This window comes from Poecilia reticulata, chromosome 2 (genome assembly GCF_904066995.2).
Source record: "Poecilia reticulata chromosome 2, P_reticulata-male-v2, whole genome shotgun sequence".
Lineage (NCBI taxonomy): Eukaryota > Metazoa > Chordata > Actinopteri > Cyprinodontiformes > Poeciliidae > Poecilia > Poecilia reticulata.
This window is the reverse complement of record NC_088831.1, coordinates 21,945,138-21,967,610: the sequence shown is the minus strand read 5'-3', so window position 1 is coordinate 21,967,610 and position 22,473 is coordinate 21,945,138. Positions and strand designations below refer to the sequence as shown.

The 22,473-nt window shown below is 38.9% G+C and overlaps 1 protein-coding gene across 7 annotated transcripts in view; it reads right to left on the bottom strand.

The window, feature by feature from the left end:
• sema5ba (sema domain, seven thrombospondin repeats (type 1 and type 1-like), transmembrane domain (TM) and short cytoplasmic domain, (semaphorin) 5Ba) overlaps positions 1 to 22,473 on the bottom strand; it is a 221,888-nt gene that overhangs the window by 114,899 nt on the left and 84,516 nt on the right. For all 7 annotated transcript variants that reach the window (XM_081600568.1, XM_081600572.1, XM_081600576.1 and 4 more), the window contains one exon: positions 18,803 to 19,039. In XM_081600568.1, the coding sequence (XP_081456694.1) occupies positions 18,803 to 18,992 (190 nt within the window). In that variant the 5' untranslated portion in view covers positions 18,993 to 19,039. The remainder of the gene's footprint in view (positions 1 to 18,802; positions 19,040 to 22,473) is intronic.

Here is a 22,473-nt window from a genome sequence, read left to right as displayed (position 1 = left end):
TGACAACATGGGAAAACGCCTTCCACATCACTGCTTGTTAAGTAAATGTGTTTCCATCTCCCTTTGCATCAACTCTTCTTCGGCAAAGTAAAAAAAAAAAAAACATTTTAAAACTCACCTCAAGTGAGCGTAGAAGCTTTTCTACCAAATGAAGGAAGTCATTTCAAATTTTGCTATTTCCTAATACTTAAAATTTTGTCCTGATGTGTTGCTTCAAAGTGGACCCAAATTCAGAGAGGCGGAGGCAGGAGGTGAAGGATGTTTTAATGAAAAAAAAAAAAAAAGCTGAATTATGAGTTCAAAAGCAGTAAAATTGTCCATTCGTCTGGTTTGAGGTTCTTGTGTTTAGATGCCAGGTTTATGTCCAACTGAATGGACCGTACTCCTCAAGCACAAACAGACATGCATCGCTGTAAACATATTTTCTTGTCCACTTACTGGAAACTTAATTGTTTCAAAATGTGCTCAGTTGCACAAACCACATAAAGAATATTAAAATGATTGACGAGTCACCCTTGGTTCTTATTAATACACTTGAAAACTGACTATTTAAAGGGTATAAGTGCCGCAGCTTTTGCTCAGGTTCATGTATCAAAGCAAAAATAAACAATAACTGAACATAAATAACGATCAGTGGGCTATGTTATTTTAGAAGCAATAAAAATAATAGTTATTGGAATTATTACCCAAGTTTCTTGTGAAAATACTGCGATAATTTTGGACCACGGTTATCCACGTAGTGCAATAAATTACATCCAAATCCGATCCTTGCTTCACCGTGTTCAAGCTATGTCTGTCAATGACTTAATCTCAATGTCCATGAAACCAGAAAACCCAGCGCATTTATCACATTTAGCAAACCCTAAAAGCAAACTCCCCGCTGGAAAGCTAACCGAAGCTAATCTAATAGCATCGGGTGAGTGGAATACATGGCAGAACCATCAAGACGAAATTTGACCGAATCCCCTCCTCGTTAAATGCAAAATATATCCAGGAAAACATCCACAAATTAAAACAAATGGCACTTTGGGAAATGTCAGACAGCTTAAAGTGACTTATTCTCCCCATATAATAAGGCCATTAAAACTGAGCAAACGACTCGAATCGTAAAAAAAAAAAAAAAGGCCTGTGCGGTGGAGAAATAGATAACAAGAAAATAATTTTCAGAGGCGTAATGCACCTAGCCATAAAAAACAGAAGCTGTTAATGTTCAGTTAGAGAGTTTAATGCGAAACATAAATCTCTTGAAATCCACACAGGGGAAGCGTATAAAACATTTCAACACATGGCTGTAAATTAAAAATAAAGACAGGAGCAGAATTTGATTAACTGACCTATAGGAGAGCTCACAAGCATGTTTATTCTTTTAAAGGAGCCTAAGAGCAACCAATGAGCTTTCACTAAGTGACATTTATCCTCCTGCTTACAAGTGGCTTTGTGTTTCGCCGCTCGTTTCTTTCCCCTCATAACCATCTGAGTGGGCAGCGGGGCAAAAAGGGGGAAATATTACAAGGTGGATTATGGAGGCTTTTTCCTCTTACAGCTAACTGGGGGCTCAACCCGAACACGAGGGATGACGATGTCTGACTTTTACCTGAGCAATCAGCAGGCGAAGGGAGGATGAGGACATTCATCTCACCCAGATTTAAGTCAAAATCCTCTGAGGTTTTTCAAACACTTATTCCATCCCAACTCGTGGAAAGAATGAGAAAGGAACCGGCGACTGACGAAGAGTCACTGCAAGGCCAGGTCTGGATGAAGAGCAATCAAATCTTTAAAATGCCAACCCATCACGGGCCGGGAGAGAAATAAAAGCCGAAGAACGTGAAGAACTAACGCCCGTGAGATTCTCCGCTGGTCTGAGTTTACCGAAAGAGGTTATCTGATAAAGATCCGATCGTACCTTGATCTAATCCCTGAAAATTTGAGCCTCTGGATCATCTTCGAGCTAAGCTGTCAGACTGTGTTAGACTCTGATCCGGGAGAATGGTGTCAGCTTTTAAGGGTTATGGCCCAAAGTTAAATATAGGAAAGAGACTTAAAAGTATATTTTCCATTAAAGCCTTGTAATAAATCAATCCGAGACCTAAAAGTTGTGCTTCCAATATGCTTCTCTAAACTTTTTATCTTCTGGAATCTAATTACCCCAAACCCTCAATCTCCCCTGAACAGTATTAGCACTGCGGCGCTGTTAAAATGCCCACCATAAGTGGTTTAAACCCCTCAAGTATCATTTTCTCTGGAGGATTGCCGCCCCCCTCTCTGTGCTTACAGACGGCGAAAAGTAAAACCCTGTGATTTGCAATCTATATAGTAAATGAATAAAGAGCTCCAAAGAAGTTCAGGATTTTCCAAGAGTAATAATGAAGGTTTTAAGTAATCAGGAGTAAATGATTCCCTTCATATAGCATGAATCTAGATTAGTTGGTTCCAGAGGCTGAAATCAACACCTAGCTGGATAAGGACCAAGACCAGAGCTGACTTATTTCATCCTACAATGATTCAAGTCTCAAAATCGTCACAAACGTTTATTTAATCAAACTCTGTCCTAAAAGCCTCTAAGCCACTGGCGGGTTTTGGTTTGGACGACATTACTTATGCAGAAGTCAGTGATTATTCGCGTGACGAATGGAGTTGTCAAGCGGTGCGCCGCCATCAATCTTCCTGTGTGAAACGCAGACAGACAACTGAGCATGTGCTTTGTTTCCAGTCAGCAGAGCTTGAAACCTAACGCTGTGTGCAAATCAATAAATTACCATTTATTGATTAAACGGCTACAAAACTTTTGCTCTACGTTAGTGTCGCCAACTCTGACGTGGCGGTCCGTTGTCAGCATGTGTTTCACACAGGAAGATTTTTGGTGGTGCACCGCCTCTACTTTCTATTTTCTATGTGAATACTTGATCATTTCTGAGTAAATATCCTTTAAAAAGCAATTTAAAGAGACTTGATATCATGTTTGCATTGACCACTAGTGTTGGTTCAAGATTGCAGTTAATAAAGCTGAAGCTAGATGTTAGCTTCATCCTTCAGACTCATTCTAAAGATGAGCTTAACTCTCATTTACATTTTACCAGTATCTTACTAATAAAATATAAAATTTCAAAAAGAAAAAAAAATCTTTAAAATGAAGATACTAAGAGCATTCCTCCAATCAGCTCCACCTTAAAGGTTCAGGGTAATATCAACATTACCGTCGTCCTACCTGAGACATTTCCTGTAGAAAATGTCTGCCAGAGTGACTGTTTGCCCCCCTTAGATGCAGAGGCACACATCTTATTTTACTAAATCAATTAACCAATGAAGTTTATTTGCATACCACATTTCAGCAAAAAGGCGGTTCAAAGTACTTTTAATAAAACCACAACAATTTGTCAAGTGCCATCGTTACACATCAAAGTGTTGATTAATGTCTCATTAATCCGTCATCCAAAACGTTTTCCCACTAAGGAAGGAACATGTGTATTATGTGTTACTAAAAAGTAGGCAACATGCGTCGACAGGCAGGAGCACAAAGGGACAGAACAGCCTGAAACAATGAAACCAGTTGATTTCATTGTGACGGTTGCTGAGCCCTTCATGGTCTTCCTTATAAAACTCTGAAAGACGTTCAGGAAGTCCTGAGAGGCACCAGTCTGTCCCACTTTAAAAGACTAAAGGAAAATGTTCTGCCTAAAAAAACTAATAAAAAAAACTGCATTTCTCAAGCCTTGTTGCATGGTTCTGCAGAAATGACTCAAACTCAGGTGTCGCACCGAGTTTTACCTGAGCAGCGATTCCACTTGAAGTCATTTTAGCCTCCCTATAAGAGGAAATGCACCGAGTCCTGAGCGTCAGACAGTGATGAACTGCAGCACTGCCTCATGGGAAGTGGCTCCTGTCTCCACTTCAGACCTGCAGATGTTGCTTTTGTCAATAAAATCCCTTAGGCTGAAGGAAGTCTTCCTTGAGAGGATTTAGAGATCTGGGGGGCTGTTGGTTGTTTTGTTCAGATATTCAACAGGTTTGTTTCGGGTTTCTGAGACGACGGTTCCCTTTTTAACAGATGTACAGGCTGAGCATGAACGCACCAGATAACAGACGGCCCTTATGGCTCATTTCTGTGTGTCATTTTCGTTCAGGGTATTCACAGATGCCATCTGAATGCGAAACCATCTAAAAAACACTATAATAATTGCACTTATTGAGTTATTTTTGCAGGCTGAAGGTTGCCACTCTGAGTATTAATTAATTTGGATAGGTTTCTTAGCCTCCTCATCAGCTCTGCCAGCGAGTATCATTGTCTCCCCTCTGGCTGGTTTGACCGACTACCCACACAGATTAATGAGGCAAAAATCTTAATGGCTTCACTCAATTTCAGAGTTGGAACACTGGAAGCTAATGGAAACTTTTCACGTAGATCAGAGTTATCGTCATGACTCACGAGGGTCCAATAAAACCTCTGGGTTTGCACCCGACATGCTAACCCGACTAATTTCCTTGAACTTTTCCAAGCATCACATCCGTTCTACATCTCACAAGCTGAAATCAAAAAGACTGATTAGGGTTTAAAATCATCAACTTAATTTCCATTGAATTTAATTTAGGGTTTCTGTCCTCCTCCCCTGATTGCCCCAGGCTCTTGTTTTCAACCCCAAAAGCTAATCCAGTTATAGGACATTTTCACTCCTTTCACGGTTGAGATCTTAGCAGAGGAAATGATTTTTATTATTATTATTTTTACCCAATTAGGAAATGTTACAACTTCAGATATGAGGTGAAAAAAAAGGCTCAATCAGCAAAAAACGTCCATCTTGTCTTCAGTCCAGATGATCAGAATGAAAAGCTCAAAGTAACGCCGCGAGGTTCTGGCGCCGGACAGGAAATCTTTGACTCGGGCCTCGGTGTTGAATTCCGCATCACATCTGTTCCAAAAAGTACATTTTAATCCCACGACGTGCTTCTATCGTCGAGCCAAAACAAAAAAAGATTACTCGACGTTTTTATTACATGCAAATGGGATTAGTGTAAATGAAAATGAAGGAATCGCTGTCGCAGTCACTCCGCACCTGAGCTGCGATGAAAACAAGATTCTGCTGCGTCAAATTCTCTGGTGATCAATTCATTAAGTTCAGGATCAAATACAGTGTGTCACTAGAGTACAACACTTGAATATAATTCGGCCATCTTGTAATAATTCTGTGAATATTTTACAATTTCTTTCTGTATTTCTACAACATATGACATAAAAAGACATGTATAAAATGTTTGTTTCCTTTTGTGAAACACTAATTTAGGTTGCTGCCCAAAAGAATTGCAAGCAGCGTAAAGGGTTTAGATTAGAAAATCTACACTCAAAAAATAGCATTTTATATTTTAAGGGAGTTTTACACAGAGCGGAAATGGATCGGACGCTGGTCGCAAATTGTAAAAGTTAAGATTCCAAAAATGCAAAAAGAAAAACCAACATTCAACCATCATTTTTACTTCAATTAAAAACTCTTAACTAAATCTCACAGAAAGTATATATAGTTTACATGAATATTACACAGGAATGCAAGTTAATATTGGAAAAATATGAACAGGTTTTTGTTTTGCTCTCACAATGTTTCTACCAACTTTAGCCTCGGCGCCACTACAAAAACACACACAATAAAACTCACCCAACGAGCCAGATATGTTATGCTGCAGAATTACGTGAAACTTCAAATAAAATATCCCATCACGTATTGGACCCAAACAGTTCTTTGCGATTGTGACGTTGTAAATAATCATTTTGGGATAAAAACCGAAACCCTGTGCAGCTCTAATTCATAGACATGCTTGGTCCTTTACTGCTTCCATTTTTGTGATTGTTTGTTATCTTAGACACGCCAAGAAAAAAATACTGAGGAATAGTTTGTTTCCGGTGTCGTATTCTGCATAAATAAAAAAAAAAAAAACTAAACTAAAATAACAGGACAGTGAAAACTAAAGTTAAACCCTAAAGAAGAAGCAAAATGAAAGGACGGCACAACAAATGAAGTAGCCAGCAAATTAATTGGGATTAAGAGGAGTTTGACAGTGCGAGTTCATTTAGAGAAGTCCTTTAAGACGAGATCCAATTAAAACCCCTACTGGAACACCACTTGGAGAATATTTGTATATTTCAATAAAATTGTATTTCCATAAAATTAGCTTTACCCACTTTCTGTGTCAAAGCAGCTCTTCGTGTGAAAAAACCCCCCAAAAAAACAAAACCAACCCTCCACTGTGGCATGTTTATTTCATCATTAGTATTATAATCAGGCATCTTGGTTGGCTTCCCTTCTCAAGTGCTCCGTTGTTTAACGAGCTATAAATGACAAATATTGTTCTAAAGGTGAATGTCTATCATTTTCCTTCGGGGGGCGAAACACAATAACAAACTGTTTCACTAATGGAAATGAGACAATTGCAGAGAAGCGATACTAAAAAGCAGAGGCTATCCGCAGGGCACCGTGGATGTTTCCAATATTGTTAACAAAAACGGTCACAGGACGTCTGGCTGCTCTGTGCCATTTGGCAGATGAGTCTGCGAGAGAGAAAGAGAGAGATCACCCCAAGTGTCAATTATCGCACATTTGATGGTACTCCAAACAAATGTTCCCACAGCCATCATTAGTAAGTGTGAAAGTAGAAATTGTGAAGCACACAGGTGGAAGGGGAAAAAAAAGAAAGCAGGTTGTGTAAAGCACAGATTTACAATAAACATCCAGAGAAGAGATGTAGCAGAAGCTGCGAGTTTTCGAATTTCACCAGGAGAAAAACGTGTTCCTGCAGTTTTTAATAGTTTTCCAGGTTCTCGTGTTACACCCACAGCCAATCGATGAGGAGTTGGGATTTTATGTGGCAGACCAACATGAAGCGGTGCAAAAAAATGACTTTAAAATGTTTTTACAAGTTACAAAAATCTCCCAGTGTGGCTTAATTTTGCTTTCAGTCCCTCTGAATTGATGTTGCTGCAGTTACAAGAGTTGTGCAATACTTCATATTTTGGTATCCGATACCAATACCGATACTTTTTATTCAAGTTTGATATATCAAACTTCTAACTTTAAAGTGTTTCTGTGTTTCTTTTATGAATTGCTGCATTTAAACCTAGAATTTGGACAAAGTTTGTAGGTGTCTATAAAATAAAATACTTATTGAATGACGTACTTACATGACAACCAGAAACATTAGAAAAAACAAAGCAAATATTTGTGCATTTTCATTAAATAAACAAAGTACAAAAAAATATATAAATCGAGAACAAACCAAAACAAAATATTTTTTTAGGTAGAGTTGAAATTTCAAAAGGAAATTTGAAACTAAAGCACTGATCTTACCACACTAGTATAGATCTGCTACTCATATCGTATTGGTATTGATGTTACTGATATTTTTAAATATTTTGATACTATAATATTTCAAGCAATTGCTGCTGCTTCTTTTGGGCTGCATGTCTACAAAGATTGCAAACAGAGAGAGAAATCTCTAAATACATTCTTCTTTCCATTCTTGTACAAAACAACTTCAGTGCAGTCGTTCCTTAAGCGGATTTCGGTCTGGACTTTGACTGGGCCATTCGAACTGATGAATATGCTGCATTTTGATTTAAACAGCGTCATTGTGACAATTTGCTAAATACCCTCTTCCTTCCACCTCACAATTTCACAATTATTCACTACTTTGTGACGGACACAGAATAAAATAATAGAAACACCTTAATTTTGTGGATGTAATGTGACAAAATATGTGGCTAAGTGTTCATTGGGTGTGAAATCTGTTGCAATGCACTGTAAAATCCCATCAAATAGGATTTGTTTACTTTAGTTCATATCAGTCTTTGCTGGTCTCCAGGTCTGTCTCCTGTTCTCCTCCTATCTCCCCTATAACTTTCGATTTTCTCCGTGGCCGACTTACCCAAGGTTATGTTTTGAAAGAGGCTTGTTTTGCCTCAGTGGAGCTCCGCTCTCCCGCCACTGAGCCGTGCCACCCACCCCATTCCCTCCACTACATGACTGAACCCAGATAGAGGGCTCAGTAAAGGAGAGAAAAAGGAGACCTGAGCAACCACTGGAGGAACGGCGCCGGGGCCAGGAGGCTAATGGCCTCTCAGTCAGTGACCGGTGAAGATGTCTGTCAGCGCTTCTACTGACAGCACTGCAGCACTCTAGCTTAAAGCTGACCAAAACAACGGACGAAAGACAAAGAAAATATAAAGGAGATATTCAATTTGAACAAAAGAGTCGCCTTTATTATGCTTAGTAGCATAATAATAATCTTAAAAACTCGACTCGGTCTCTTTGATAAAGGCTCATTGAGGTTGAGAGTCGATCACTTTTCTGTCAGATTGGCAAAGAAAGTGCAACCTACCCCACCTCAGGTTAGTAGAAATATATTCTCTTTATTTTTATTCTCCTCCTCATTTCTACTTCAAATCTGGCAGGACTCAGAACCTCTGACACCCGTATGCTCCAATCTGTTGCTTTTCTGTTAACTACAAATGTTCATAATTGGTCACACATTCCTTGTCTTTAAGAAACCCGGTACTTAATGTTTGATCAGTATTTTAGGTTGTGTTTTACAACATTACTAGAAAATAATTGTAATTATATTTTTCTTCTTTTCTTTTTTACCAGATAGAAAGGTAAGCAAACTTTCCAATTGTATATTTTCTTTCTGATAATAAATATACATTAAGATTAAAGGCATGATTTCACAAAACACTTTTTTTAAAAACGTTTTGTTACTTGTATATTCTGTAACTTTTGTAAATTAATTCTTCTGGCTTCATCACATGGAAAGAAACGTAGTTTTAAGATATTCAGATTGTTTTTAATCTGGATTTTATATTGTGATTTAAGAAAATACATATGTATATATTTACATAAAAAAACAAACAAAAAAAACCCAATTACAGTGGAAGAATAACCATTCTGATGGGTTAGAAGTTTCAACCCAATTTAAAAAAATTTAAATGACCCAATTTAGGGTCAATTTCACCCAACCTTTGAGTAGTGGGCATAACCCAATATTTTAGGTCAAACCATTAACCCAACCAAGTGGAGTAAAAAAAACCAAAAAAAAACAGAGTTGGGTCGGTCCAAATTTGACCCAAAAGTGGGTTACAAATTGGATGGTTTTTAATCCTGGTGTTTTTGGAGTGCATTTTAAAAAAAGAGAGCAAAAAGACAAAAACAAAATCAAAGCAATGCTTGTTGGCATTTAGCAACGTCAAAACATTTTCCCAACTTATGAATAATGTGACGAAAATCAAAAACTGGCACAAGAGAACAAAAGTGTGTGAGAGAAAGACTGAATGTGTGCACACACTGGTAAACACGTCTTAGACTATAAATCTTATAATTGTACCAGTTCTTTGTGAGTGAAGACTAATTTTTGGGGAGCTGTAATTCAGAGTGCATGAACATTTCTTTTCCCTGTCTAGCAGTCGGTCTGTTTAAGGCGACTGATTGAACGGTTCTCATAAGATCATTTGTCACCATTCTGAAAAGCAACAGCTTCATTTTAACATGACAGGCCCATTAGGAATTGTGACACATTATATAAAAAATGGAGCGGTGGCGGTGCTAAAGCAGAGCTGTCATGTCAGCCGAGGACGACTCGTCTCACAAAAACGTGTTAGTGAAGGATTTAAAGAAAAAAAAACTATCCTGCAGGTGGAACATTTCTAGCAACACGCTGCTTGCTTAATAACTGCTGCTTTCCCAGGGATCTCTGCGGCCTGGGAAAGCATTTATGTGAGAGCACTTACTGAAATGTCACTTCCCCGAACGCCATATATGTAGATATTTATTCTAAAGTGCTCTTTGATTATTGCTTCCCATACCTGCCTCCATTAAGAGGAGCTTCGGATATTTTCAGCAATATTTACGTATTGTATACTGTATATGAATATAAAAACTTTCGTTTCCCTCATTTGTGTTAAAGAGACGGTCAGAAGATGCAGGCCGTGACACAAAACTGACATTTTCTGCTCTCTGATCGCTTACGAAACATTCTCTGTTTGCTTCTGGAACACAAAATGCTCCGTCGCCTGGCAACCTCTCAGCCAATAGAATGAAAGTTTTGTACTGGGTGTGTTTGTTTCCTTCTAGCGGGTGTGCCTGTGTGGCTGCTATCGATTGTAGCAACCTACGCCAACCGCTGGATGTAGGGTGTTGTAAACATTCATAAAACTCCTTAATGTTTATAACAGGTGTTATATCATGTTTATAACAGGTGTTATATCATGTTTATGACAGGTGTTGTATCATGTTCATAACAGGTCTTATATCATGTTTATGACAGGTGTTATATCATGCTTATGACAGATGTATCATGTTCATAACAGGCCTTATATCATGTTTATGACAGCATCATGCCAGTCTTATCCACACCCCGTAAAATAAAGTTTTACCAAATGTTCCCAAGTCCCTTTGTCTTTTTGGGAAGTCACAATCTGTCGGAGAAGCGTATTTTTTCCATCTGACTACAGCGAGAAAGTTTCTCATTTTAACGAGATGCAAAACTCTTCTTATTAAAACGAGTTTTTGCATCCTGCTATACCGTGAACGTTTATGTCGTAACAAGAAAACTGCTCCTGAATTTATCTCCAAACTTTGGCAGTTAAAAGCTTCCAAATATAATTACACAGCAAAAATGTATTATGGGTTGGTTCTTTGGATGAGTGGTGAGAGCGGTCAGACTCTTCACTAATTATAGTCATCACCATAGTCGCAAAGTTGGCACCCCCGGTGCTGCAGCGCAGGCCACCTCTTATGCAAATATGTGTTGGTTTTTTGCCACTGACTTATCTGATGAGAGCCTAAATGCTAGTTAAAACACTCTCCTACTGCAATCATGAGTCAGTATCTGTCTAATCATTTGATAAAATGGTTTAAATGGAAAGGGGGGAACTTAAAAAGCATTCTGATAATATGAAAAGAAAACAGGATGAAAAAAAAAAGAGCAACAAACCCCCGGCTGCTTTTCATTTCTGAGTTAAAATGCCAATAACACAGTTAGATGTTTTCTCCTCTCTGATCCGCTTTGCAATCTCCCAGGGCAGCATCAGATATCCAGCAATACCATCAGCCTGGCCCCCATGAAGCACGCTGCACCGCTTGGCTCTGCTCGGGCCCGATCGATGGCTTCAGGCGCGTGGGTGCGTCTGAAGCCACGGTTCCAATTAGACCTACCACTGTAACCACAAAAGAGCCGAGAAAACAGAGACGGATAAGGACGGCGCGTGAGATCGGAGTTACGCGGCAAACAAAAGCGATAACATTTGCGCTCCTCGAGAGCCCTCGAGATGGCAACGCGGCTCTGAAAGGCAAAGCCGTTACCCAGACGGCGAGAGAAATGGGACAGCAACAAAATACCTAATGCCATCACCCCGCTTGACATGTGGTAAAAAAGAGAGAATCTTTATAAAAAATTTTTATAAAAAGTAAATTAAATGGAAAGTGACTGGAAGAGCCCAGGAAAGAAAATCAAAGAGTAGGACCTTGGGGAGGAAAATACATTTTAAAAAAGAAGATTATTTAAGAGAACTGCAAACATCTACAAAGAAAAAAACACACGTTTGCCTTTGAAACATCAGTATTTATAATTCAAGCTGCCGAAAGAAACTGTGAAGCAATTTGTAGTCATCAGTATAAAACTCCTCCTCAGAAATTTGAGAAACAAACTCAGCCAAAGGTCCGGCTCTCCCTACCATTACTGTCCGACACGCACTCCCTTCTGCAACGATAAAACTCTACTCCCCACGGAGTCGCGACGTCTTTTACGAACAAGCCGACCCTTTTTACCCGTAAACAATTTATGGAGCCTGATAACGTCGTAATCCACAGCATCTCCATGAATCCTCGCAGAGCAGACTCCAAAACCTGAAACTCAGTCCCCATCGTGCCGAGCTCTTATCAGACCCGCAGCCTCTCGCTCCAGGCCCGGTATCATCCGTCTAAATCAGGAGCTGGCGGCTCGTACAGTGCGAGGCCTGTGGGCGGAGGAGGTTACGTGAATCCAGAGCTGTTGACATGAAACACCGCCACGGAGTCTGGAATGGTGGAGATACAAACATCAGGCTGCAAGAGCCTCCAGAAGAATGTTGCACTACGAAGGTGGAGGGCTGGGTTTGAGCACCGTCGCTTGTTGTCGACGGCAACAAACCTGGAATATGAATAAATGTGATGTGGAAATGACATTAAGCAACTGGTTTCACTGGGAAATAGTGACGTTTTTTTCTGAAAACAACACATGTATGATTCTGAGGCTTTAAAAAAAAATCATACTTTTTCATGACCAACTTAATGTGCTCATCTGTTTCTTCTTAGACATATTTTCAAAACACATTTTCCCATATAGCATCTGTGAATTCTTGACTTGTGGCCAGAAAAGCGGTCAGTATGGCAGCAGCAGCCATGTTGGCAGTTGACCGGCAGCTCAGTTTACCCTCAGGTTTAGGTAAACATGCGTGCCTAATTTGATGAAATTCCTTATAGCGTTTACGAACATGGGAACCTGGGACTGTTGCATATTCCCATAAACGGCTGTGGCAGCAAAACCGGATATCACTCACATATAAGATCGGACAAAAATATAACTAAAACCACAAAAACTGAAATATCAGCCCAACTTTTTCACTTTTCTCTGTGTAGTAGGTCATCTCAAATGTGCACTGCTTCATAGCAGTCATCTCAGAAACCGAAACTCATATTTTATAGAATTATAGTGATATATTCCAAGCCTTAATTTGTTGTACTTTGATGATTATGGCTTGGAGATAATAAAAAAAAAAAAACTAAAATGTGAAGTGTCTTGTGAAATACTGTGACAGTACTAACTTGCTGAAAATGGTATGTCCATTTAACTAACTTTTTGTGATTAAAAGTAAAAGAGTGAGACTTTCAGCTACTTCCATTCACTGCTGCTATGTTTTACACAGCAGCTCACACAGTCGATCCTTATCGCACCACAGCTCAGACAGAAGCGACTGCCTCTGTCACCAGGCGCATCTGGGTAGCAATGATGGTCATAAGTGGAGCAGACATTTAGACTGAGAGAATATTTGTCTTTTTTTTATTATATCTTTGTCTCCAGTTAATACATTATTGTGGAAAATCAAAGACAAACTGGGTCTATGCTGGCAGACAAAGATCTGTTTGTTAGATCTCTCCCTGACTTTGTCACCACATCAATATGAACCACATAAAATCATTTATGCATTGATGTCTCAGTTTGTTTTTCCTTGCGTAAGGTCTCAACTCTTTGGTCTTCTTGGCAGCATTGTACTCTGATTATTTTATTAGTTTTTCTTGTCGCATTTTTTATTGACTGAAGACATGAAAATGATTGACAATGACAACCAATACAAGCTACGAGTCAGAACATAGTTAAAAGGGAAAAAGTTGTAATAATGATGAGTTCCCTTTTTCAATATTTAATGTTCATTGTGAAAGAAAAAGTCTGCTATCAACCCAGAGTACTTGACCATCCAATCTGTTGTCTGGTTTCTGCATCGAATCCTTTTGTTGCGTGACACACCAGCTGAGGTGCAGCTTTAAATTCAGGCAACAAGCATAATTACATTTGACTTTACAGCAGATGTGTGCTCTTTTATCGCTCCGGGCGCAGACTTGAGCTTGAGCCTAAAGGTGCCTGTGTTCTTAGCTCGCTCTCTGTAGTCTCCTCCAGGTGACTGCTGCAGCGCCCCGGTATAAAACGCTCATCAATCACAGAGCCTAATCTCAGGTTCTCGCTGGCACCTTCATTGTGGGAGCCTTTTCTATAAGGCTGCCTTCACATAATGCCCCCGCTCAGCCTCCTTTTGACAGACCGGCAGCCCTGCAGCTCCCTGCCATGAGGGCCATTCTCAAGTGGCACGTCTTTGAAGTGAGGCAGTGGTGGCGCTTCGGCTAATCTGGACATCTGGAGGCCCAGAGGGTGAAGGCGGACAGGGGGCCAAGGACGTGGCATATAGGTGGCCACAGATGGCTACTTGATGTTTAGATGTAATCATTTGGATCTGAAGCAGAAGGATTATTTGCAATGGAAATCAAGAGGAAGAGATTTTCTTTTATTTTTTCATCGGTTTTCTTTTTTTTTCACTTGACTCAGTTTACATGCGTCAATAGTAAGTCAGTACAGGCTCGTATCTAACACAACATTTTTGGCGTAGATCATGAAGAGGGCGGTTTATTAATAAACCCAGTCTTTTCTTGTCCTTTTTCAGACTGCGCATCGTCTATTGTTGTGGTACTGCAACTTTGGCTGGATCGCCAGCGCTTCGTTTAGGACATGAAGGTTTAAATGTTTTTAACATAATCTCTGGTCGGCTTGTGGAGCGCTGGAGGTTGCCATGGCAACGGCTGTTCTTAAATTACAGAAAGAGACGGAGAATAAAAGTGTACAAGTGGTTTAGAGTTGATCACCTGATCAGGTTGTTTACCTTCGTCTTGGCTCATCACAGCCGCTGTAGTTTCTGAACATTCAATAAACGACAAACTTGAACTAATTACCTTGTTCTTTGTGAATATAAGTCATTTACAACAAACATTAAACACGGTAAATATGTTTCATTAAGTATTTAACAAACAAATGACTTCTACCGCGATAATTGTGTGAAATTAAATTAATTGTCTATTATAAAAAAAAAGTTTGGTGCTGTCGGGCTCAGAGTCTGAGAGGCTTTTCCTTTATCAAACAATTTTGTTTTTTGCCTCTTATTTAGTGGAAATATTGATGTTGATAAGACTTTCTGAAAAAAATTATAATCTTTTTCAACCTTTATAGCTCCACTGTTGAAAATGAAGAGCTAACATTCACAAATGACATAGAAATAAAATCCAGTCCAACATCTGGTTTGAGGTGATTCCTCTGGAACCTGTTGGAGGAAACATATCCCAACTTCAGAAGATGAGCTTTAACCTAACAGAGCTCTGTGGTTCCTCCTGTCAGTACGAGAGTCAGGGTGAGGAGGCGCCATGTTAGGAAAAGAAGTGGAAGCTGCAGGATCTTCAGAACAAACAGGTTATGATTCTGCCTACTGATTATCCCTCTGTCTGGACACAAGATCAATAGAACCAGTTTAAAAGCTAAAATCAATGGTTATATGCCAGACATGGAAAATTGGGATGCACTCCATGCCATGATGTTCAGAGTTTAGGTCTCATTGCATCTCAAGGTGTCAACATTGCAGCCAGTGGGCTGAGGGAGGAAATACAGCTTTATTTTGTAGCAATTCAAAAGCTACCAGCTTTTATTGCTTCACAAAAAAATTCATTAGCACAAAAACTCCAAAGCATATATATATACCACCATGGAGTGACCATGCAGCAGTAAGACTGCACTGTGATGCATCTAGAACATCTGGTTTGGTTATACTAGATATACGCAGAATGAAAAAGTGAGTGGGTTTGTACCGTACTTTGCTAAGTATGTTCAGATTTTATTCCACAGATTAGGACAATGTGTCGCTTGGCAGTTCTTATGTCTCCTGTGGGGTTCCTCAAGGCTGCTTTCTCGAGTCATTTTTGATTAAATAAATAAAAGCTTCTCTTTCCAGATTACCACACAATCGCTTACCATACATATGCTGATGACGTAATGCTTTATGTTTCTGTGTCAGCACAATCACTAACAGAACATGTCTGTAATATCAATGAGCCAGTTTCATGAATAAAAAAATGTTATTGATTAAAATTCCAGCATTCCTGAGGCAGAGTACAATCTGAACCAGTCACTATTCTATCACAGATTCCTTGAATCATGAAGTTTTACTGGTATTTTTCATGTATTGTCTGTCTAATTTGATTTTTCTTACCCTATGTTCCCTTTTCTTCCCTGTAAAGCACATTGAGCTGCCGAGAATGTGAACAGTGCTACGCATATCAATCTGTCTTCCCTTGACTCGCTTGAGCCAAAAATGAGATTTGCAACATGGATGAACTGGCTAAGGCGAAGAAAGAGCAGCTTTAAGACTCAATGAAGAAATTAAAAAAATAAATCCAAAGAACATGTTCGCAAAATTGCTTGGAAAGGCAGAGTGTCCTCCAAAGCAGCTCCCTTCTTTCTGTGTGTGTGTGTGTGTGTGTGTGTGTGTGTGTGTGTGTGTGTGTGTGTGTGTGTGTGTGTGTGTGTGTGTGTGTGTGTGTGTGTGTGTGTGTGTGTGTCTTTATCTGCGATCCTCACCACTGATCTTTTTTTTTTTTTGTCTTTCAATCTTTGTTGCAGCTCTTGGCAGATGAAACGCAAACAGCCCTATTCAAAAATAAACACAGCAATTTTGAGCATTTTGACATTTCATTCTGCCATATCTGGTATTCTGTGCTTCAACCCGTTCCATTTCACACCGCGAGGAAAAAAAAAACAGGTTTCTTGTGCTGCTGTGCAGATGAACAGTCCAGATAGTGGGTGGGTTTATAACTCCACAATCATTTCTACCTGGTCGTTCTGTGCTTTCGCGTTTATTTTTATAGATGCAGCCTGTTGCGAATGGCAGTTGGCTTTTATTGCAGCTGACAAGATGAAATCTTCATTCATGTACATATAGAGACAGAAAACTGTCTCCTCAATTAAAAAGCATAGAAACTCCATTCAGCTATTTAATTAATAAATTTCCTTCAGTGTATTATAAGCCTGGCAGACCGCCAGGCTTTACTTGTGCTCCCACCAGGCTAAATAAGCATTGCTCATTATTTAATTTTTTTTTTATGTTTGCATTTTTTTAAGACTTCTTAGTTGGTATTAATCTTCCAATAACACAATAATCAAGTGATATTTTCATATTTCTTGTCAACTTTAAAAAATGTTTAACTGAAAAACACAGCGATTGGCGAATTACTGTCCGAGTGCCATAACCACCAGACTTAGCAAGTTTTCTGTGGGAAACCTTGAAGCTGTTCTGAATTTTCCTAAACATAAGACGAACTGCATCTGATTCTTCTGATAAAAACATTTATCACTGGAAGGTCAGCCCTGATTTCTCCAGTTCTCCTCAGACAGATTACCACAAGGAACCCAATAATTATCTACAAGCTGCTGCAATTATTTGTGGTATATAGTAACTGTTAACCAGACACTTTAAGGCCACTTTAAAGCAAAATGAACAAAAATAAAATGTTCCAGCAAAATAGCTACTATTTCTTGACCATTTATTGCTAAAACCAAAAATCACTTTCTTCCGCCCTATCCAGTTGTTGAAGTCACCAAAAAGCCATTTTTATGTATTTTCTGTTTGCAGGATTTAAAAAAAGCAACAAGGCAGATTTTCACTGAAGAAATCTGACAAATGGACGCAAGAAATCCATTAAAACCACATGTGTGTGTGTGTATGGATGTGTGTGTGTGTGTGTGTGCGTGTATGTGTGTGTGTGTGTCTGTGTGCATGCGTGTATGTGTGTTTGTTTAGAGACTTTTTTGCACTTCTCGCACACTTTATATGCTCACTGTTGCATTCAATACAACAGGTGTATTGAGTTAATTTTTTATGCTTTTGGTATTTATTTTTGTGCTTTTTATACAATAATAATAATAATAATAATAATAATAATAATAATAAATGACATCACTGCTATTGTGTTATGTTCTACCAACATACTGACAATTATAAATCTTATGCCTTATGTTTTGGACACTAAAGTAGGTCAGTTTGGTTGAAAATGTCACCTCAGACTCACTGCTCACAGCAGTGGTTTCCAATCGTCAAAATATGCAAAGTAAAACAAAAAAATAAAAATCACAAAATAATTTTACTGTAAATAATTCATTTTTGTCAATTAAACATGCAGTATTTTCTTGGAACAAAGCAGATCCTGGGGAAATATTTTGGACACGCCTGGCCTACTTCATGCCTTTTGAATTCGTTTAGCATCCTGTTTGTTTACTTGTTTAGATTTATTGACAGCTTCTCCTTTAGTTTCTTATCTAAACTGTTTCTGTTCATTTTTGTGTCAGTTAGTAATTTCTCCTCACCAGAAGCTAAAAGCCAGGTGTTTCTTTAACTTCTTGTCAGATCTTTGTCATGCATTTCCCTGCTGCCCCGGTTCTTCATGGTAAAGTCTGCTGTTTCCTATGCTTTCTGTTTCAAGTTTCTCCTTCTGTTTCATGTTTTATAGGCTTTAAGTATTTTTTTAAAATGTATTTAAAAGCACTTTCTTCTTTAACTCTGCCACATTTGCGTCCTCACTACTCTGTGACGACACAGTGGGAATGAAGCGCTTTTAATACATGTTTGTTAAACATTGACAAAGCACAAATGTAAGGCCTCAGAACATTTTATCAAGCTCTACTTCTACTATCTTATGATGATAGGACAAAAAACAAATTATTTTTAAGGTATGACACACTAACATATAAGTTTACAAGTAGATAACAATTTTTATTGAGACTTAATGGCCACTAAGATGCCACTTTCTGATGAAGTCCTAACAGTGAGCAACATAAACGTGGGTCATCGTCCTGCCAAATTTGGACTCTGTCATTTAAACTCCAACCAAAAACAAAAGTTTATGGATTCCTACGTTTCTTGAATCTTTCTGTGATTGTTTAAAAATGTGTTTTTATGTGGCATTTTCCCCCCTCAACTAAACAAATGGACACAGATTAATTTGTGTCCATTTGTTAAAAGGTTAGATTTTACGAAGACCTTATTAGTCAAAACTACAAGTTTTAAGGCTGTTTCGACGTCTTTATCCAGGATTCTAACTAATGCAGAGACTGTTCTCCTAAATAACTTAAGTTTTAGCTTGCAACAAGTTATTTTAACTTTACGTAAAAGCATATACAAAAAAAATCAGTTTGGATGACGTCAGACCTTGGATGGAAACCTTTGGATGTTCTTTCTTTGTGCACTCAGGCTGGGTGAGCGGGTCGAACAGAGGCGCGGTCGGGCTCGTCTGGACCGCCGAGTTCTGCGTGCAAACAGCTGGGAAGAGGAGGAGGAGGTGGAGGAGGAAGAGGCCAGCCAGAAACGAGGGGTTGGAGTCCTGTGAGGACGCTGTCATGGTGATGACCTCTCCTCTAACTGCCAAGGTGGGCCTCTGGGAAAAAGCTGGAGGAGAGAGGAGACGACGTCAGCACCGCGCGATGCAACATTCTCACACCTGGCTTCAAAAGAAACCCGGCTCTCTTTGTCGCTTCAAAAATGATTTCCGCCCTCCAACTTTCGGTTCCTCGGGGGTCTCGGCTCTGAATGCGGCACGGGGAAAGAACAGACAGCGAATAAAAAAAAGAGAGAGAAAGAGATGTAAAGGTATACACTTTTTTTGGGGGTTGGGGGCGAATCACTGAAGGATGAATGAAAATGGAAGCCAGATAACGAGAGGGTAGCTGGCAAGAGGAGATAAAAGGGCTGAATAGACTAAATACCGAAAAATGAAAATGAAAGCGGGAGAACTCAAGGTAAAGAGTCTATGAAGGACAAAGAATCAAAAAAGTGCTCAGGAAGCAAACGAGTCCGATCAAAGAGGTGCCTGACCCCTGACCTCGGGACAATTAATCACGCTTGCAATTAAACTCCGAAAGTTTATTTAATGTCTGGTTAGGAGCATGAAATCGAGTGGGACTAGTCAGTGAGAGTTAATGATGCAAAATCAAGCTGATGTGGAATTCTCCTTTGAAGTGAGCTGAGAAAAAAAGGAAAAGAAAATGTTTCAACATCTTTGATTTCTGTCTACACCCGACGTTTTTACGGCAAGTGATACATCTCACTACATGAAATGACTTTCCATAATTCTTTCACTCCAGTATTCAAATATTATGCCAGCAGAGCTACAAGAAAACGACCACAGCTCGAAACACACACACACACACACACACACACGCACACACACACCCACACGCACGCACACACGCACACACACACACACACACACACGCACTCTCAGGCACTCTTTTACTTTCTAACTAAATGTAATCTCTTCCAGTCATAACTTATGAGTCTGCAGTGCTGAGCTGAGACCAGCAGTTCATCATCTTCCACCCCGTGCTCCTCACACTGTTAGCTTAGCGAGGTGTAATGTCATTAAAGCAGATTAAAAACCCACAGCGTCAACTTTCCGGAGCACTTTGACTCGGTTACAACCCCCGTGTTGTGTTTTCCTCACTAATGCTTCAATCAATAACCAATTATTAGCCGGGTTGAGTTGCAAATCAACCATATTGGAACGCAATAAATTATCCCACTTATGGTAGCGACTAGCTAATTAGGCGAACGCACGAGGTGAATGTCGTCACGGCGAACGGGAGGCATCGACTCCCAGCTACTGGTGAAAGGTTTCTGAACCAGAAGCGACTCTTTCATGTTGCATTTGTCGCATCATCGTTTATCGTTTATTGTGGTAAATTTCTTATCATGATTTGTTATCAGGATAAATTAAGGATTTTTAAAACCACCTACAGCTGGCCGTGTTGTCGAGGTTGTTAATTTTGCCATTTTTTCCCCCAACACTTTGTTCAATTGCTATTCTGAAATGTAAACATAAATTTACAAATATGAGTAAATAAAGTTACTCTGTTACACTTCTTTATACCTGTTTGTAAAGAAGCGTATTACAAATGGATGTTTGTCAAGCGCAGTTACCTGAAAAATAAAAATAGTTCTTATTGTCACTTTTATTATTGTAAGACGATAAAATGTTGTCCATAAAGTTTTTATTTATTTATTTTCACTCAAGCTCTACAGTATGTCCATTTGCTGACTAAACCGCTTCTTTTTTTTTTACCATTTCCTTTTCACATTAGCTCAGTATTTTCCATTCATATCATCAACATTCAGCAATAGTGCATATTTTAAAATAATTACCTTTGGAGATTTTTTTAATTCCACCCTTTTCCTATTTATTATGATTTTAATTCCACTTCAGGCCAATTCGATCCAATGAAATATCAGTGTAAACCAAAGAACATGAATCTCCTCTTCACCAGGCGGTCAGAGATTTTCGTGGCATTTCAGCAAAACCACAATAATAATTCCTACGTTTGCTGCCTCCGTGTATCTTTGTGAGTTCATGGCAAAACATTTTTGTGAAAAAGGTCTTGTAAAGAGCTGCTTCAGTTTCCACACCATGATGGTTGTGAAAGGTTTACAAGAAGTTAAGCAAGAAAAAGTGAAGTTCCTCCAGCTGACCCTTCATCCAGCTGGAGAAAACTCTCTCCTCTTCAGCACTCCCCCATTAACATCACTTCATGTCACAGAGACACAGTGAAGGAAAACTTCAGCAGTTTTGAAAGTGTAACTTTTAATGCCTTCACCGTTAGCTACTATAATAGCGTTAGCTGAATGGGAAAGTGCTGGTCATACACTGTTCCTTTTCACCTAACAAGTAGGAAAGGTTTTCCTTCCTACATCCTTAATCAACAAGAAGGAATTGTTTCTGATACAATAGAGTGTCAACTTTTATTAAGTGGATTTGCATTTCACATTCAGATTTTGCCCTTAGCAGGATTCATTGACGAAAACTTTAAAGCTTTTTTTTTTTCTTTTACTTTGAGGCTTGTATCTTATTTTGTCAGCAGATTCGGTGTTTAGACCCTGAAATACCTTCCCCCCTTTTATTGTCAACATTTTTTTCACTTTATCCATGTACTTCTTTGTTAAAGTAAGCCACTTACTTTGCATGCAATGATGTGAAAGACCCAGCATGACTAAAGTGTGTTTTACCCAAACAGACTATGAGGATGAGGAACTGCATTTCCAACCCTCATCCCTGCTTAGAGCAGCAGTCTGACGTTCTGGGCTGTTTATTTTACATCAATGCTGGTCTTGTTTGTATCTTTATTTCCACTCGATAAGAGCTCTGTGTTTTGCCTGTGACGAAAAGTATTTCCTCCCTTTTTTTTCTCTCTTCTGTCACATTTAAACGTTTCAGATCTAACAGATTCTCACATCACTCGGAGATAATCAGAGTAAATAGTTATTGCAGTTTTCAGATGATGATAAAGGAAATAAACTTGGCCCTGAGTGAATCTCCCACAGCCCAAATATAGATAGTTTTCATTGAAAAGATGGTTTCAAATTCAACAAGTAATTGTGAATAGCTTAAGAAAAGATGCCCAAAATGTTTGTTCGTTAAATTAAAAAGGTCATTGTTCTAACTATCAAAGAAATGTATATATATTTCTGAATACCATAAAAAATAAAAATTATTCCCAGCAAAATATTTCCATAATGCTTACTCACTTGATATAGAAAAAAATCTAATCAAATTTATTGTCAAGCAGAAAAAAATCTGTTTGCCTTAATAATTTGGCCTCATTTAACAGCTAATGAAAGTCTGACAAATTTCTCCTTTGACAAATAAAATGTTTACTTTCCTCTAAAGACAAGGTGAAGTCTAATTAAGAACCTTGTGAAGTTTACTTTGGGCCTAATGGAAATATTAATTCGCACGTCGAGTCTTTTACTGGATCATTAGAGTCTATTAGGCGCTGCAAATCTCTAGAATATATGACGCAATGGCTTGCCATACATTCACCACAGCTGCG